This window comes from Carcharhinus amblyrhynchos, chromosome 22, assembly GCF_965287045.1.
Source record: "Carcharhinus amblyrhynchos chromosome 22, sCarAmb.v2.hapA, whole genome shotgun sequence".
Classification (NCBI taxonomy): domain Eukaryota; kingdom Metazoa; phylum Chordata; class Chondrichthyes; order Carcharhiniformes; family Carcharhinidae; genus Carcharhinus; species Carcharhinus amblyrhynchos.
This window is the reverse complement of record NC_137345.1, coordinates 15,487,165-15,503,363: the sequence shown is the minus strand read 5'-3', so window position 1 is coordinate 15,503,363 and position 16,199 is coordinate 15,487,165. Positions and strand designations below refer to the sequence as shown.

Sequence of the window (16,199 nt, the reverse complement as noted above, 5' to 3'; positions counted from 1 at the left end):
ATATAAAATAGAAATGTACAATGACTTACCCAGTGATACATGCAGTAAGAAGACCAAACTCACTAAAGTAAAAATAAACATTTTTATTTCACATCACATTTGAGAAAACAGTTTATTAAACTCCCAAGGAACTTCAATGCTAAAGGACCCATTACAAACTAAACTAAATAAATAGTAAAATTTGATTATTCTCTGATGTAAAAATACATTCTAACAACAGTGGCACAAGTCAATTTGTATTCTGGTTTAATCAACTTCTCCACAGGAATCTAGTTACCCTTCATGCTGGGAGGATCTTATGGGTTTTCCATAAAGGGTATATTCAAAGGAAAATCCTGTTGACAATGGTGGGGCCTTAAGTGAGTGGCACGCTGTGTTCTGCTATTGCAAAACACACCACAGAAAGGGAAAAAATCTCACCCGCTGTCTTTGACAATGATCTCACTTTTGGATAAGTCAACTCCAGGGTGTGAACATGATGAAGGTGAACAGTTTGTTAAAATCTCACCAATCTGGATATGAAAGAATAATTTCCTGAGTAGGTGCTGGCATTGAGGAAACCCACCCAATCACAGCACACACTGGGCAATCACAGGGATGATGCCACATTCTGGATGAGATGTTAAACTGTTCCATCGCCTGCCTGTTACTGTGGGTATAAACAATTCCAGGACATTAAGTGAACAACACCCACATGAACAGGCAGAAGGTGAGAAATGAGCGACATTCTGATGAAATCAATCATCTGGTTACATGGCTAAATTTACCACTTCAGATAGTCCAAAATGAAAATAATCCAACACAAAATATCCAATACTGACCAGTCAAGAGAAGTGCCTTCTCCATCCTAGAGCTTTGAAACTGTTCAGTCACTGTTTTTTCATTCAATGGTGCCTTTGATAGTGTCTGCACAAGGCTGAATAAAGAATCTGTAGAAGCAATAATTGAAAAGTAAGGAATTTGTAAAGAGACAATGGACGGAATTTAATGGAGGCCACTGGAGAGGGACTTGGTATGGGGAGGGCTGTGGAATTGTAAATTCCTAAATTCCCAAGAAATTGTGCTGCATCTGTGAATGGTCAAATCATGGCTCACACATCATGTGCAGAGTGTGGCTCCTTCCTTGCTCTGTGAAACCTTTTAACTTGTATATTGAAGATATGTTAACAGTTGGGCTCAGCCCCAATCTCAAGGAGAAGAAAAACAGAGAGCAGGCAGCCACAGAGAGAAGAAGGAGTAAGGATACGATACTTGGTTCATCGATCAACAGTTCTGACGTGTCAAAGTGAAAAACTGCACCGACCGCCTCAGGAGACAAACACAGGACACAGTGGACAGAGTACCCTTCATCATCCAGTACTTCCTTGGAACGGAAGGCTCCAACATCTTCTCCAGAGCTTTCAACATGTCATCAATGAAGATGAACATCTCGCCAAGACCATCCCCACATCCCCACTTCTTGCTGTCAAACAACCATGCAACCTCAAACAGGCCATTGTACACAACAAACTATCCAGCTTTCAGGAGAATAGTGACTACAACACCATACAACCCTGCCATAGCAACCTCTGCAAGATGTGCTGGATCATCAACACAGATGTCATCATCCCATGTGAGAATACCATCCACCAGGTACATGGCACATACTCTTGCGACTCAGCCAAAATTGTCTACCTGATACATTGCAGAAAAGGATGTCCTGAGGCATGGTACATTGGCGACACCATGCATACACTATGATAATGGATGAATGGACACAGCTCGACAATCACTAGGCAGGAGTGTTCCCTTCCAGTTGGGGAACACTTCAGCAGTCAAGGGCAAGTGTTCTCCAAGATGGCTTTCAAGACACACAACAATGTAGAACCACCAAGCAGAAATTGATAGCCAAGTTCTACACACATGAGGAAGACTTCAACCGGGATCTTGTGCTCAAGTCACTATCAGTATCCCCCACAACTTGCCTGGGCTTGCAAAATCTCACAAACTGTTCTGGCTTGAGACAATTCACACGTCTTTAACCTGTTCTTAATCCTTTCTCCACGCGCATTGTAAAGACTTGATTAACTGTTAAGACTAGCATTCCAGTCATTATCTTGTAACTGAGCTTGTGTCTATATAAGTCCTGTTTGTGAATGCAACTTCCACTCACCTGAAGAATGAGCAGTGTTCTGAAAGCTCGCGCTACCAAATAAACCTGTTAGACTTTAATCTGGTATTGTGACACTTGTTACTGTGCCTACCCCAGTCCAAAGCCAGCATCTCCATATCAGAGTCATTACATTCAACATCATTTGAGTGAAAAAAAATCCTTCACATCTCTGTCCTAAATGGTCTTCCTATTCTGAGACTGTGTCCCATGGTTCTGGAATCAAACTCTGACTCCTTACCCCCCCACCATCCCCTCTTCCCCCCCACTCCAGAGAAATATCTTTCCTGAGTTGTTTTTTTTTAAGTGAGATTACATCACATTTTTCAAAGCTCTGAAAGTTCAATTTATTTAAACTTTAATCATGGGACAATTCTTCTAGTCCATTAATTAGTTTGGTGAAGCTTCCTTGCAATCTCTCTGTGGCAAGTATATCTTTCTCTAACTAAAGAGACTAAAACTACACAAAAACGTCCAGGTGCAATTTCACCAAGGCTCCATATAATTGCAGTAAATATTCCCATTGATTCCCACTGACTCCTGTTTTGCTCAGAGTCCATGATGCCATATTTGGTCAAATGTCGCTTTGATGTTAAGGGCAGTCACCTTCACCTCACCTCTGGAGTTCAGTTCTCTTGTTCATGTTTGTACCTGAGTGTTAGTTTTCAGTCACTCATGAACATGTAGGGACATGGATGGGCAGAGTTTGTAAGGAACATCCAGGAGGGCTTCCTGGAGTATGTAAATAGTCCAAATAGGGAAGGGGCCATACTGGATCTGGTACTGAGGAATGAGCCTGGCCAGGAGATCAATGTTTCAGTAGGGGAACAATTCGGGAACAGTGACCACAATTCAATAAGCTTTAAGGTACTGATAGATAAAGGTACGTGTAGACCTCAAGTTAAGGTGCTAAATCGGGGGAAGGCTAATTACTACAATATTAGGTAGGAGTGGAAAAATGTAGACTAGAAGCAGATGTTTGAGGGCAAATCAACATCTGGCACGTGGGAAGCTTTTAAGTGTAAGTTGATAAGGATTCAAGACCAGCACATTCCTGTTAGGATGAAGGATAAGTATGGCAAGTTTAGGGAACCTTGGTTAACGAGAAATATTGTGAGCCTAGTCAAAGAGAAAAGGAAGCATTTGTCAAAGCTAGGAGGCTGGGAACACACAAAGCAAGTGTGGAATACAAGGAAAGTAGGAAGAAACTTAGGCAAGGAGTAAGAAGGACTAAAAGGGGTCACGAAAAAGCATTGGCCAGCAGGATTAAGGAAAATCTCAAGGCTTTTTATATATACATAAAGAGCAAGAAGGTAGCCACGGAGAGTATTGGGTCATTCAAGGACAAGGGAGGGAATCTACGTGTTGAGCCAGAGGAAATGGGCAGGTATTAAATGAATACTTTGCGTCAGTATTCACCAAAAAGAAGGACTTGGTGGATGATGAGTCTGGGAAAGGATGTGTAGGTAGATTGAGTCATATTGAGCTCAGAAAGGAGGAGATTTTGGGGTTCTTGAGAAACATTAAGGTAGATAAGTCCCCAGGGCTTGAAGGCATATACCCCAGAATACTGAGAGAGGCAAGGGAGGAAATTGTGGGGGGCTTGAGAGAAATCTTTGCATCCTTACTGTCTACAGGGGAGGTCCCAGAGGATTGGAGAATAGCCAATGTTGTTCCTTTGTTTAAGAAGGGTAGCAAGAATAATCCAGATAATTACAGGCCGGTGAGTATTACATCAGTAGTACAGAAATTATTGGAGACAATTATTCGATTCAGGATTTATTCCCATTTGGAAATAAGTGGACATATTAGTGAGAGGCAACATGGCTTTGTGAAGGGGAGGCTGTGTCTCACAAACTTGATTGAGTTTTTTAAGGAAGTGATGAAGATGACTGATGAGGGTGGAGCAGTGGATGTTGTTTACATGGACTTCAGTGAGGCCTTTGACAAGATCCCTCATGGCAGATTGGTACAGAAGACGAAGTCGCACGGGATCAGAGGTGAGCTGGTAAGGTGGATAAAAAACTGGCTTGGTCAAAGAAGACAGAGGGTAGCAATGGAAGGATGGGTTTCTGAATGGAGGGCTGTGACAAGTGGTGTTCCTCAGGGATCAGTGCTGGGACCTTTGCTGTTTGCAATATATATATATGTATAAATGATTTGGAGGAAAATGTAACTGGATTGATTAGTAAGTTTGCAGATGACACAAAGATTGGTGGATTTGAATAGTGGGTGCCTGGAACTCGTTGCTGGGGGAGGCAGTGGAAGTGAATACGGTAGTGACTTTTAAGGGTGTCTTCACAAATATATGAATAGGATGGGAATAGAGGGACGTGATCCCTGGAAGTGTATGGGTTTTAGTTAAGTTGGGAAGCCTGGTCGGTGTAGGCTTGGAGAGCCGAAGGGCCTGTTCCTGTGCTGTAATTTTCTTTCTCTTTGTTATTTTATGGCTCCGAGGGCCTTTGAATTTCAACATTTTCAGCCTCTGATCATTTCAGAAATGCTCTATATTTCATTTTTCCTTCCTAAGTGGATAACCTCACATTTCTCCACATTGTATTCCATCTGCAAAATTTCTACCCAATCACTTAGCCTTTCTGCATACCCCTGAATTGTATTTGCATCTTCCTCACAACTCACACTACCACTTAGTTTGTGTCATTTGCAGACTTGGAAAATATCGATATAGATTTTGAACAGCTGAAGCCCAAGCACTGATCGTTATGTTAACCCTCTAGTCACACTCTATCAACTTCAAAATGATCCATTTATTCCTACTCTCTGTTTTCTGTCTGTTAACCCATCCCCAATCTATACCAGTATATTCCCTCAATTCCATGTGCTTTATTTTTGTTTAATATCTTATATAGAACCATATCAAAACTTTCTGAAAATCTGATAAAAACCAGTTCTCCCTTAACTATTCTGCTAGTTGTATCTTCAAGAAACTCCACCTGCTTTGGTAAATATTTAGTGAATGTTGCTGAACATAAATCCATGTTGACTCTGTTCAATGCTGCCATTACTTTTGAAACGTCCAGTTACTACATCCTTTATTATAGGTTCAGGCATTTTCCCAACTGCTGGTGTTAAGCTGGCAAGTCTGTAATTATCCAATTTATCTTTCCCTCTTTCCTTAATACTTAGGTTGCATTTGCCACCTTCCAATCTACAGGAACCATTATAGAGTTCACAGAATTTTACATGATGCATCCATTGCCCTCTTATCATATCCAAATTCCAAACAGTACATAGAATTCAATTAATGGATATGATTTTGGCCGATTAATTAAGGGGGCAGAGTTGAGTTGGGGTGGGGTCTTTTACCAGTGCCAAACTTTTTGAAACTGTTGACCACTATTCAGATAATTTTACACATTTGAAGACATTCACAATTCAAGCTATGAATTTGCACAACTTTGTGATCAAGTTGTTCTCCCATACTCAAGAAAAAGCAAACTTAGACACCACAAAACATCCCAATCTGCTGATCAGACACCTGGAGAGAGATTCACAGCTTGAATAGTGGTATTTGGTGAAATTCATGTGGCCCATTATGACAGCAGAACTACAAGAGTTGGATTGAGAACAATGTGATTGGCACTCAAATTACGTGAATGTAATACAGGATACAAAGGGGGGATTTTTTCCGTCCTGCCCACCACAGGAATCAGAGCTGTGAGGGGTGGACCATTCAGAGGTCCATTAACCTTGGACGGGAGTTTCCAGTTTTGGGGTGAGCGCAGTCGGAAAATCCTTTCCAAAATACCTGTGCGGAACAAAAACAGAAAATTCGGGAAAATCCCAGCAGATCTGACAGTATTTGTGGATAGAGGATACCGATAACGTTTTGAGCCTGGATGACCCTCCAGATGCTGTCAGACCTGCTGAAATTTTCCAGTTTTTTCTGTTTCGTTTCTGATTCCAGCATCTGCAGTGTTTTGTTTTTATATCTGTGATGAATTTTTGTATGAGCATTATATCAAGTTCAATAACATAGGGTGCAATTATGTCAAATCAAGAATTTAAAAACATTAAAACAAATGTGCTAGTGTTTAAACAGAGTACAAGTTTGAGTCTTGCCTTAATCGTCATTGAAACAGGTTTCTTATGGTGTTGCCATTAAGAATTATGTTACTTTGTCAATGATTCGGCTTAGCAATTTCAATTTGAATAGTAAGGTTTTAATGTAACATCAGCAGAATCAATCATACTCACAGTATTTAAGCAACAAGCAATAGAACTAAGGTCAATATCACCGGGAGTGAGTCTCTGGATTGTAACACAGTGTGGCAAGTCTTGTTCGGATCAGTGGTATTGAGTTCTGTTCATTTATATCATTTTTGTCCATGTATGTTCTAAGACCTGGATCAGCCAGAATCCAGCAGCACTAATCTGTCTAGTTTCATCCAATCATTATGTTACGTAGCCACTGCCAGAATGAGTTGTAATCCAATGTTGAATCATCCAAATATACATTGTTAATGGTTAACGAGATTAAAGCCAACCAAGCCATCTGCCCATTGTAGAGGTACACACACATCCTGATTGTGGCTCCACTTTGTCCAGCTTCAGCCAATCATTCTCTTGTTCCCTTGTCACCCTCTGTTGTCTTGCTCTAGCAGTCATTTTGCCATTTATTCACTACTGCTTTCCACCCTATTTTCTTCCCCTTTCTTCTTACCTTTCCTCTCTTCCCATCTTTCTCTGCCATTTAGTCCACAAGCATGAGCACAAGCTTCTACTGTTTGTCATTTCCATTCTCCACCTTGCTCCCATTCTGACCTTCCTGACCTTGTCCTGCTGAAGTGTTCTGATGAAGACCAACACAAGTTCAAAGAACAACAATTCATTTATTGACTGGTCGATTTACAACCTTCTGAATTTAATGTTTTATTCAACAATTCTAGATGGCAATCTCTGTCCTGCTGTGTCACAGTATTGATAATTAAAAATCCAAATAACAAGAGGGTGCCAGGGATTTGACCTGCATTATACCCTTTCTCCCAACATGAGTGTTTTCCTATTGGCTCTCAGCTACCTATTTTCTCAAAACGGAGTGAATAGATGCCAAAAAGACTGATGGAGCAAGACAACAGAGGGTGACAATGTGATAAGATGGTGATGGGTTGAAGCTAGACAGAGTGGAGCCACAATCAGGGTGTGTGTGTACTTTTACAATAGTTAGATGGATCTGGACGACATAAATCTTGTTAACTGTTAACAATGTATATTTGGATGATTGAGTATTCGATTACACCTCATTCTGGGCAGTGGTCATGATACATCATTACTCAGAAACACATTGTGATAACTTTACTGAGACCACACTTTCATCACCATTACCCACATAGTCTGAATGCTGTTCAGTGTCTACGAGTGCAGGTCAGCCCTGAATTCTTTCGACAGCTGGCCTGAAGGATGTCAGGTGCTTTTAACCCCCACACCCAACACTCCACCACTCCCCCTCGCTCCCCGCTGCTCTTCCCTTGTTGGGTGGGCCTCCAAATTCAAATGTATTTGATAAAAGTGCATCACAACAAACTCTGCAGGAAATCTAGGATGAAAGGGGCAGCAATGACATTGAAACAAAATTGGCTTTGGTCACAGGAAGCAGAATGGCTGTTTATCATTCTGGGGAAAATTTATTATGTGATGGGGTCAGTGCCAGGTCTCCCTGCTCATTTTGATATCTAGTACACAATGCCATAGTGCTTAATGCTGCTGCCTCACAGTGCCAGGACATTGGGTTCAGTTCCAGCTTCAGGTGTGGAGTTTGTACATTCTCCCCGTGCCTGCATGTGTTTCCTCTGGGTGCTCCAGTTTCCTCCCACACTCTAAAGGTGTATGGGTTAGGCAGATTGACCATGTGCTCAATTGCCCCATAGTATCAGGGAAATTAGCAGGGTAATTAAGAGGGTTGGGAGGAAGATACAGGAATAGGGCCTGGGTGGAATTGATGTTGGTGCAGGCTCAATGGGCTAAATGGTTTCCTTCTGCACTATAGGGATTCTATGTTACTCTTAGCTGCACGGTTGCTTCTTGCTTCTTGCTTTGTCTGTCCAAACAAGTCTGGAAATTTACCTCAATGAAGAGAGGATTTGCTATCATTTAAAAATGGTGCCAGATCCTCTGCTCCCAGCACCTGAGGCTGAGATTGTCCTTCCTGCTCACCTCCAAGATTCAATTGAACAGTGCTGAACCTCCCAATATCTTAAACCAATGACATCTATTGAATTCAGATGAATCCTTTTCAGAATGAATCTGCGTTATTCATGACTTTAAATGTGAGGGAACTTAAGTTGATCTAAGCATTCAGCAATTTATGTCTGCAGTGCACTGCCCACCATTTTAATAGCTTGATCGACAAGTTCTGATTATTCAATGGACATTTCTTTATTTTATGGAAATGAATATTAAACACAGATTGTGCCAATAGGGTAATGAATTTGAATTATGTGTTTCCATTGCTTCATATAAATTTAACAGATAAAGAATTTTTAAACCAAATTTTCATTTTCCTTAAGAGTATATATCTGGAATTCTGCTGAGTGATTCATTGGAAACAGTCACCAGCTTTCCTTCCTAGCTTTCATGCTGGCTGACATTGGAAATGGTTCTTTCCCCTCAAGTTCTGTCTCTTCCTTTTCAAAGCCAACATTAACATCCTTGACCTCTCTGTCTCTGCAGGCTACAACATTTCCTTTCCTCCTCCATGTCCCTGTTTGTGCTGTCACCTCCCAAATCCAGGTCCAACTTTCCCATTTGAGTGTTTATTCCAGCATCTTCCAAATTTAAGCATGATTGGGAGGGTAAACGTGAAAAATTAAGTCAGTTGATCCAATACCAAGTGTCTCAGTTTGATCCTGGATCCACTATCATTGTCCAGTTTTCAGACACATCCCTATTTGTAAGAAGTCATGTGATGATGTAGGCAAGTTTGTCATGGTCTTAATGTTATGCGAAAGTGGTGAATGGTGCTTCAGTCATCCATTTATAGAATCGTAGAATCCAAAGTACAGCAGGAGGCCATTCGACTCATTGAGTCTGCATCAACCACAATCCTATCCAGGCCCTATCTCCATAACCCCATCCATTTACCCTAGCTAGTCTCCTGACACTAAGGAGAAATTTAGTATGGCCAATCCACCTAACCTGCACATCTTTGGACCATGGGAGGAAAACCCATGCAGACATGCGGAGAACGTAAAAGCTCCATACAGACAGTGACCCAAGCCAGGAATCGAACCCAGGTCCCTGGTGCTGTGAGTCAGCAGTGCTAACGACTGTGCCACTATGCTGCCCAAAAAGCATTTAATACACGTATGGGCAGCACATTGTCTAACACTGTGGATGGTTCTATGTTAACCTGGCCAGGGGCAGACAGTTTGAGGGTGATGGTGACCACAGCTGTTATCTGCAGCAATGTTGCTCCTTTGTATTTTAGCGGTAGGAATTCATACCCTTCACATTTGCTCAATGGAGATACCTTTACATCTTCAGGAGTTTCAAAGATCTCCATTTTCATGAGAAAAAGAAACTTCACTGTGATCCATAATGCAACAATAATTATCCTGAAATCCAGTTTTGTGAAATTAATTATTCAATTGCCTTGAAGCAGTGTATTACTTGTTATCAGGCTTTAATGCAGGCTTTATTTTATCCAGAAACAAGATGCTTTGAGTCTTTGGATTTTTTTAGGATAGTGTCGACATATCTGAAGTAGTTATCTCTGCGTTTCATTTGTTATCACACAGGTCATTGTGCTGTATTAAGGATGTTAAAATTCACCAGAAACTTTAACAACTTGCAACAATTCAATCTCAGTCAGCAGTGCTTGCTGTGCCCAAATGGAGTCGTATCATTATCTTTGTGACTTCAACATTTGGGTTTTCCTCATTCTTTCACTCATTTACCGGCCGTTCAAGCAATGGTCCTACGGTAATGAGGTCAGAGAATTTAGCAGCCAGCCAAATCTCCGCTCACTATGGCACAATGGGAAAATCCCACCAGAGATATTCCAGGCTCGACAGGACTGGTTTTCCTTTTGCTATTTGCGGTGCCTGGGTCGATGTAGGTGGTCTGTCCCTTTTCATTTCTTTCAGACATTGCAGTGGTTTGATACAACTGAGTGGTCATTTTAAAGTGAACCACATTGTTGTGGGCCTGGAGTTACATGTGGCGCAGACCAGGTCACAATGGCAGATTTCCTTCCCTTGAAGGCAATAGTGACCCAGATGGTTTTTTTTCCAACAATGGTCAATGGTTTTGAAGTAAATATTAGACTTGTGTTTAATTCCAGAAGAATGAATTTAATTTACCAGATACCATAATAGGAATTGAACCTGTGTTGCCAGAATATTTACCTGCCCCTGGATTTCTGGTCCACTGATGATGGCTAGCACTGCTGTCTCACAGCACCAGGGTTGCAGGTTCAATTCCAACCTCGAATCACTGCACAACCTCCCCATGTCTGCTTGGGCTTCCTCCCAGAGTCCAAAGACGTGCTGGTTAGGATGATTGGTCATGCTAAATTGCCCCTAGTGTCAGGGGGATTAGCAGGGTAAATACGTCGGTTGCAAAAATATGGTCTGGGTGGGATTGTGTTCGGTAAAGTCTCTATGGGCCAATTGGCATCCTTCTGTCCTGAAGGGATCCTATGATTTCTATGATATCACTATACTACCTCTCACTGCCTCATCCTCCACTGCCTCCTATTGAATATATAGACCAGGGGACTCCTCAGAATAGGCTGTTCTAAACAGGTTACACTACTCAATAGAGATACATCTCCACCTTCAACAGCTTCAAAAATTTCCATTTTCACATGGAAAATAAATTTTACTGTGATCCCAAAAGTAACAAAAAATTACGGACATCCAATGCAGTAATTTATTGAATTGCTTGAAGTAGCGTGTGGCCTTGTTTTTAGGCTTTCTCGTTTTCTGCCTTGTGTATAAATATTATAAAGCAGTGGAAATATTTGGGGTTTCATTCATCCATTTACAAGTTGCTTTTGAATCGTTACCATCTTTAAGATTCTGTTAAAAGTTTCAAAGTTGTTGGTCAGTTTTTCTGCATCTTTATCTGTTGCCACATAGCTCATTGTGAAGTATTCAGGTGACTCAAATTAACCAGATCAAATTAACCAGGTACAGTAACTAATCAACTTGTCTTTGACTCAACAGAACCTGACATGATTGCCTCCTTATTAACAAATAAATACATTTGGACTGGAATAAAGGGACTTATGGGTGACCAATCTCTCCTCCTCACCGAATTGTAACAGAAAACTTGGTGAGATACATGTGGCCCATGAAGGCAGCAGGCTTAAAACAGTTTGTTGATATGCTGCAGCTAAGATTGCACTGCTAAATATTTCCACTGCTTTATAATATTTAAACACAAGGCAGAATTCAAATGCATTTCTCCCACATAATTATGCCTCCCCTAGTCAAATTCAAAGTGCAGAACTTGTGGTCCAGGCTGACTTCATGATACATCTTGGAGTTTCTGATCTGGATTATAACACTGCATGACTTGGTACCACCAACAGTCTGTGCTCTAAGAAGAGCACCAATTTTAGCAAAGCGTTTGATAAGATTCCCCATGGTAGGCTACTGCAGAAAATGCAGATGCATGGGATTGAGGGTGATTTAGCAGTTTGGATCAGGAATTGGCTAGCTGATAGAAGACAGATGGTCGTGGTTGAAGGGAAATATTCAACCTGGAGTTCAGTTACAAGTGGTGTACCTCAGGGATCTGTTTTGGGGCCACTGCTGTTTGTCATTTTTATAAATGACCTACAAGAGGGTGTAGAAGGATGGGTTAGTAAATTTGCTGACGACACCAAAGTTGGAAGAGTTGTAGACAGTGAGGATGGATGTAACAGTCTGCAGAGGGACATAGATAAGCTGCAGAGCTGGGCTGAGAGGTGGCAAATGGAGTTTAATGCAGGAAAGTGTGAGGTGATTCACTTTGGGAAGAGTAACAGGAGTACAGAATATAGGGCTAATGGAAGTACTCTTGGTAGTGTTGACGAGCAGAGACATCTCGGTGTACATGTGCATAGTTCCCTGAAAGTTGGTACCCAGCTTGATAAGGTTGTTAAGAAGGCATACAGTGTGTTAGCTTTTATTGGGAGAGGGATTGAATTTCGGAGCTGTGAGGTCATGTTGCAACTGTGCAAAACTCTGGTTCACCCGCACTTGGAGTATTGCGTACAGTTCTGGTTGCCGCATTATAACAAGGATGTGGAGGCATTGGAAAGGGTGCAGAGGAGGTTTACCAGGATGTTGCCTGGTTTGGTGGGAAGCTCTTATGAGGAAAGGCTGAGGGACTTGAGGTTGTTTTCGTTAGAAAGAAGAAGGTTGAGAGGTGACCTAATTGAGGCATACAAGATGATCAGAGGGTTAGATAGGGTGGATAGTGAGAGCCTTTTTCCTCGGATGGTGACGGCTAACACGAGGAGACATAGCTTTAAATTAAGGGGTGGTAATTATAGGACGGATGTCAGAGGTAGGTTCTTTATTCAGAAGGTAGTAAGGGCATGGAATGCTCTGCCTGCAGCAGTTGTGGACTCGCCAACTTTAAGGGCATTCAAATGGTCAGTGGATAGGCATATGGATAACGTTGGAATAGGTTAGGTTAGGGGGTCATTAGGTTGGTTCCACTGGTCAGCGCAACATCGAGGGCCGAAGAGCCTGTACTGCGCTGTAATGTTCTATGTTCTAATAGCAATGAAGCAGAAAGTAGTTAACGAGCTATGTTGGATGAGGACACTGGGTTATATAATTCCTATGGATAAGGTCACATCATGGGTTTCAGTAAGGGTGGCTGCAGTAAAGAAAGCTGACCCAGTGCGCTTCAACAACGCGCTGCTCAGATCTCATCAGCCTATGAAAACAGTGGAACAGGAGATAACAGATATGCCCAATGCAAAGGTTTTCAGCACCCTGGATGCAAAATGTGGACTCTGTTAGATGAAGAATCCCTGAACCTCACTACATTCACGTTTTCAACAGGCAGATATCATTTTCTTCATATGTCCAGTGGGATGTCCACTGACAGCGCAGTCTGCCGGCTGTGCATGGAACAGATATTTGCAGGTCAATGTTGCAAAATCATTGGCGATGATATCCTGGCTTGGGGTCTACTATGCGAGAACTTAATGCGTGCTTTTCCTTGACCTTGATTGAATCAGGATCTTATAGCTGAAGCTTCATTCAGCTAAATGCAGATTCAATGTCAATCAGGTTTCCTACGTAGGTCACTTACTCCCAGCTGATGGTGGAAACCAGATCCAGACAATACAATGGGCACAATTTTATCAGCTCTTCCACCGATCGGCAAGGAGAGCCGGTAAGATATCACAAGAGGTGGAAAAACAGGATCGTGCCTGGCTTCTCGCCTCTCACAATCTGACTGGCACTGATTTGCTCAGCAGATAACTTCACTGGTGAGTTTAGGAGCTGCTCACATCAGTTCAATCCAGTGTTTGAGGACTGCCTGCAGTTCTACTCATGGCCTCTGCCCCAGGCCACTGCTGAGGCTGGAAAGCTGCCAGCCACTTGATTAAATATCAACTCTCAGAGTTAGGAAGTAGTCCGTGCCCTAATTCAATGAATAGGCTGACGGCCCTATAATCGGCTTGGGGATTCCATACAATGATAGGAGCAGAATTAGGCCATTCGGCCCATTCATCCCTCTGATCGGCTCAGGGATTCCCAGCCAGATGGAGCCAGATTTTAAACTGTGGGAAGTGGGGTTATCATCACCACATAAAATTCCACTGTGTATTTCCACAATAAAGAAAATCAATCATTTGTATTGTGGAATAATCAATTGTTTGTGACACTGATATTGTGTGTGGGGATTTGAGAGGTGGTGTTTTCATTTTAATTGCCAGCAGGTTTCCAGTAAGGGTGACATTATTTTGAATTAACTTCCTCTTGCCTGGGTAGGATCCAGACCCAAATGACAAGAATATTGTATCTGTCTATTTAGTTGACCCTACATCTGTGTGTGTGCAACAGAATCAGAGCAAAACTTCCAAATCAAAAAACACAGAAGATTTTCAATCCAATGTCTTTTAACTTGCAATCATATTTTGTAATTTGTTTGATTTAAAAGGGGAAGAGAAATCTAAGGACAGAATGAAGGAATATGTCATAACTAATCCGCTTTCATGAATCAAGCAAGGTCATTGTTTAATGTTTGCAGAGGCTAATTCTAAAATTACACAGTTATAATGCTCAAATTCATTGTTGACATCATTTCACCTGTTTCCATTAACAAATAGTCAAACTATTCTTTGTGTAATTCTTCCCCATTCATATTTGAATAAATCATCTTTCCTGGTCAAAAAGTTATTGATTCTAACAATCAATTTAGGATGGCACAGTGGCACAGTGGTTAGCAATGTTGCCTCACAGTGTCAGGGATCTGGGTTGGGTCACTGTCTGTGTGGAGTCTGCACAATCCTCCCATGTCTGTGTGGGTTTAACTCCGGGTGCTCCAGTTTCCTCCCACAGGCTGAAAGGTTAGGCGCGTTGGCCATGCTAAATTCTATCCAACCGTGCGCCGGAGTTTGGTGACTGGGGGATTTTCACAGTGCCTTCATTACAGTGTACTTTTAGTAGCCTACTTTTAGCAAAAGCAGTTTAGTTAATTAAAAATACAGCCATGGCTACCTACGAAGCAATCGTACATTATACATTGAATTCTGGCATTACAATGTCAAACCAGCTCAAAATCAAATTCACTTTCACTTCAGTGTGCTTTAATTTTTTATTCATTTTGAAGCAATGTTTGCAATTTGATCTATTTATTATGGCTGCAGCAATTATTTCCTGCAACAGCGACAATCGTTATTAAATTTCAATGTACTAGGACAAGCAATAATGCAAGAATTCCCAGTGGCAGAATTTAACAATTTACATTGATCGCTTGGGAAAGGATATATTCCTTCTGGCTTGTTCAGACACAACATTGTGGCTTCAATGTCCTCTGTTTTTCTATAAATGATGAATCACATCCTGCAAAACAAAACGTAAAATTTACTTTAAAGATTTGGATTTTATTAGAGATTTTCATTCTCTTTAGACTCAGTTGCCTCCAGAAGTACTTATGCTGCAATAGCAGGGCAAGTGGGAAATATGTATGTAAATTTAGACTGGGGGAAGGGAGGGGCTTTTCTATTCCTGCTTCTGTCGGGTGGGACTGGCAACGGGAGCAGAAGATCCTGAGAGAGGCCCAAATCACGTTTAAGACTGTCGTAAAGATGTAACGTGATTGGCTTAGAATCATAGAATCCCTGCAGTGCAGTTGGAGGCCATTTGGCCCATCATGTCTTCACTGACAACAATCCCACCTAGGCCCTATCCCCATAACCCCACATATTTACCCCACTAATCCACCCTAACCTACCAATTTGAGACACTAAGGGGAAAATTAGCATTACCAATCAAACTAACCTGCACATTTTTGGAGTGTGGGAAGAAACCGGAGCACTTGGAGGAAAACCACGCGGATGCAGGGAGAATGCGCAAACTCCACAAATAGTCACCCAAGGATCGAACTGTGTACACAGTGTATGCCAACTATATGCCACCATGCTGATTGTCTCTGCCCCCTGTCAGTGATGTAAAGTCAAGAATCCTGTTATGATAAATTTGCATCTAAATATCAGGCTCCATGCCTAATATAGCTACAACATAGGCATCTACCCAGCAATGTGAAAATCTTCTCTTTATGCGCTGTCCACAAAAAGTAGGAGAAATCCACCTTGGCCAATTACTGCCACATCAGTCTACTCTCAAACATCAGGGAAGTGACATCAAACGGTTCTTACTCAGCAATAACCTGCTCACTGACATTCAGTTTGGCTTCCTCAAGTCCAATCAGCTCCTGATCTTATTACACCCTGAGTCCAAACATGGATCAAAAGATTGAACTCAAGAGGTGAGGGTGAGAGTGCAGCATCAAGTGGCCTCAGTTAAATTGGAGCAATTGTGAATCAGGAGGAAAACTCTCCACTGGTTGGTGCCAA

The 16,199-nt window shown here is 41.7% G+C and overlaps 1 protein-coding gene across 1 annotated transcript in view; it reads right to left on the bottom strand.

The window, feature by feature from the left end:
- LOC145356754 (acidic mammalian chitinase-like) overlaps positions 1-846 on the bottom strand; it is a 30,633-nt gene extending 29,787 nt beyond the window's left edge. The window contains exons 1-2 of the mRNA XM_080209622.1: positions 822-846; positions 30-62 (exon numbers count right to left, since the gene is read on the bottom strand). Coding sequence (XP_080065748.1) covers positions 30-62; positions 822-846 — 58 coding nt within the window. The remainder of the gene's footprint in view (positions 1-29; positions 63-821) is intronic.
- Positions 847-16,199: the final 15,353 nt, after the last annotated feature.